Source organism: Corvus kubaryi, unplaced genomic scaffold (genome assembly GCF_017639235.1).
Source record: "Corvus kubaryi isolate FWS band 111438036 unplaced genomic scaffold, C.kubaryi_AGA036_p1.0 34399, whole genome shotgun sequence".
Taxonomy (NCBI): domain Eukaryota; kingdom Metazoa; phylum Chordata; class Aves; order Passeriformes; family Corvidae; genus Corvus; species Corvus kubaryi.
The window spans coordinates 11372-12767 of NW_024580737.1; the positions used below are offsets into that span (position 1 = coordinate 11372).

A 1396-nucleotide genomic window follows, 5' to 3' on the forward strand; every position below is an offset into this window, starting at 1 on the left:
CAGGAATGCTCCAGCCTGGATCCCTTTGCCATGGGCTCAGTCCCTCAGGAATGCTCCAGCCTGGATCCCTGTGGGGTCACAAATCCCACCAGGAATCGGCTCCAGCGTGGGCTCCTCTCTCCATGGATCCCCAGCTCCTGTCAGGACCCTGCTCCAGCAGGGATTCCCATGGGATCACAGCCTCACTCAGGCATTCCCTCTTCCTCCAGGAGTTACAGGGAAATCTCTACTCCAGCACCTGGAGAATCTCCCTCCTTTCCCAACCTCGGGATCTGCAGGGCTGTTCCACCTTTTCCCACTCCTCCCTTCAGTGTTTTTATTCTGCCTCCATTTCTGGGAGGTTTTCCCTTAAATTTGTTATCCCAGCACAAGTTGATCCCTTTGGGATCTCACAGTCCCTCGGACAGAGGGATCAGGGAGGGAAGGAGCAGACTGGGAATTTTCCATTGATTTTTCCAACATCATTTTGGGCTCTTACCTGCAAATGCCATAATTTTCACTGTTTGGCCAGGCTCAATCTTGTGATTCAAAATCCTCTGCTGCTCATGGGTCAGTCTGACACCACTGACATCTGACACAGTCTGACATCCACTAAAAACAGGGAAAAAACTCCAATCAAAAGTGGGAACGGAATCCCTAAAAGAAATTCTAATTTATAAAGAAATTCCCATTTATTTTAGGGATTTAAAAATCCCTAAACTAAATCCTCCCACATAAAACAAATTAACAGGGAAACCAGGGATTGACTGATCCCATCCCATCTTGGGAGCAACTTGGTTTTTGGGAAAGGGAGAAAAGCAAGGAATGACAAAATTTTGGAGATAAAATAAAAAAACTTGGGAAAGATTTTTTTAGGAAATACAGGAAAACATCACACACAAAACCAGGAAAATATCTTTTTAAGGGACTAAGCTGTGCTTTAAGAATGAATTTGGCACCTTAAGCTCATTAAAACCAGTTTTATCTTTGCTAGACCCCAGTGCTGGATGGATTTATCCCATTCCCCTTCTCCAGGTAAGGATAAGGAATGGAATGACTCAATCCAGGGTAACTGCAGCCGAAAGGGAACCAAGCCTGGATCTCCACAGGCCAGGGAAGTGTTTTATTCCTTACTGGCTCTGGAGCCAGGCTGGGAGAGCTGGGAATGTTGCCCTGGAGAAGGGAAGGCTCCAGGGAGAGCTGAGAGCCCCTTGCAGCACCTAAAGGGGCTCCAGGAGAGCTGCAGAGGGACTGGGGCCAAGGCATGGAGGGCCAGGAGCCAGGGAATGGCTTCCCAGTGCCAGAGGGCAGGGCTGGATGGGAGATTGGGAATTGGGAATTGCTGGCTGGGAGGGTGGGCAGGGGCTGGAATGGAATTCCCAGAGCAGCTGGGGCTGCCCCTGGATCCCTGGCAGTG

General features: G+C 49.4%; 1 protein-coding gene across 1 annotated transcript in view; it reads right to left on the minus strand.

Annotated features, from left to right (window-relative positions):
- LOC121660378 (F-box DNA helicase 1-like) overlaps nt 1–636 on the minus strand; it is a gene marked incomplete at its 5' end in the record, with an annotated part of 11595 nt that extends 10959 nt beyond the window's left edge. The window contains one exon of the mRNA XM_042019728.1: nt 479–636. Within this exon, the coding sequence (XP_041875662.1) occupies nt 479–636 (158 nt within the window). The remainder of the gene's footprint in view (nt 1–478) is intronic.
- Nucleotides 637–1396: the final 760 nt, after the last annotated feature.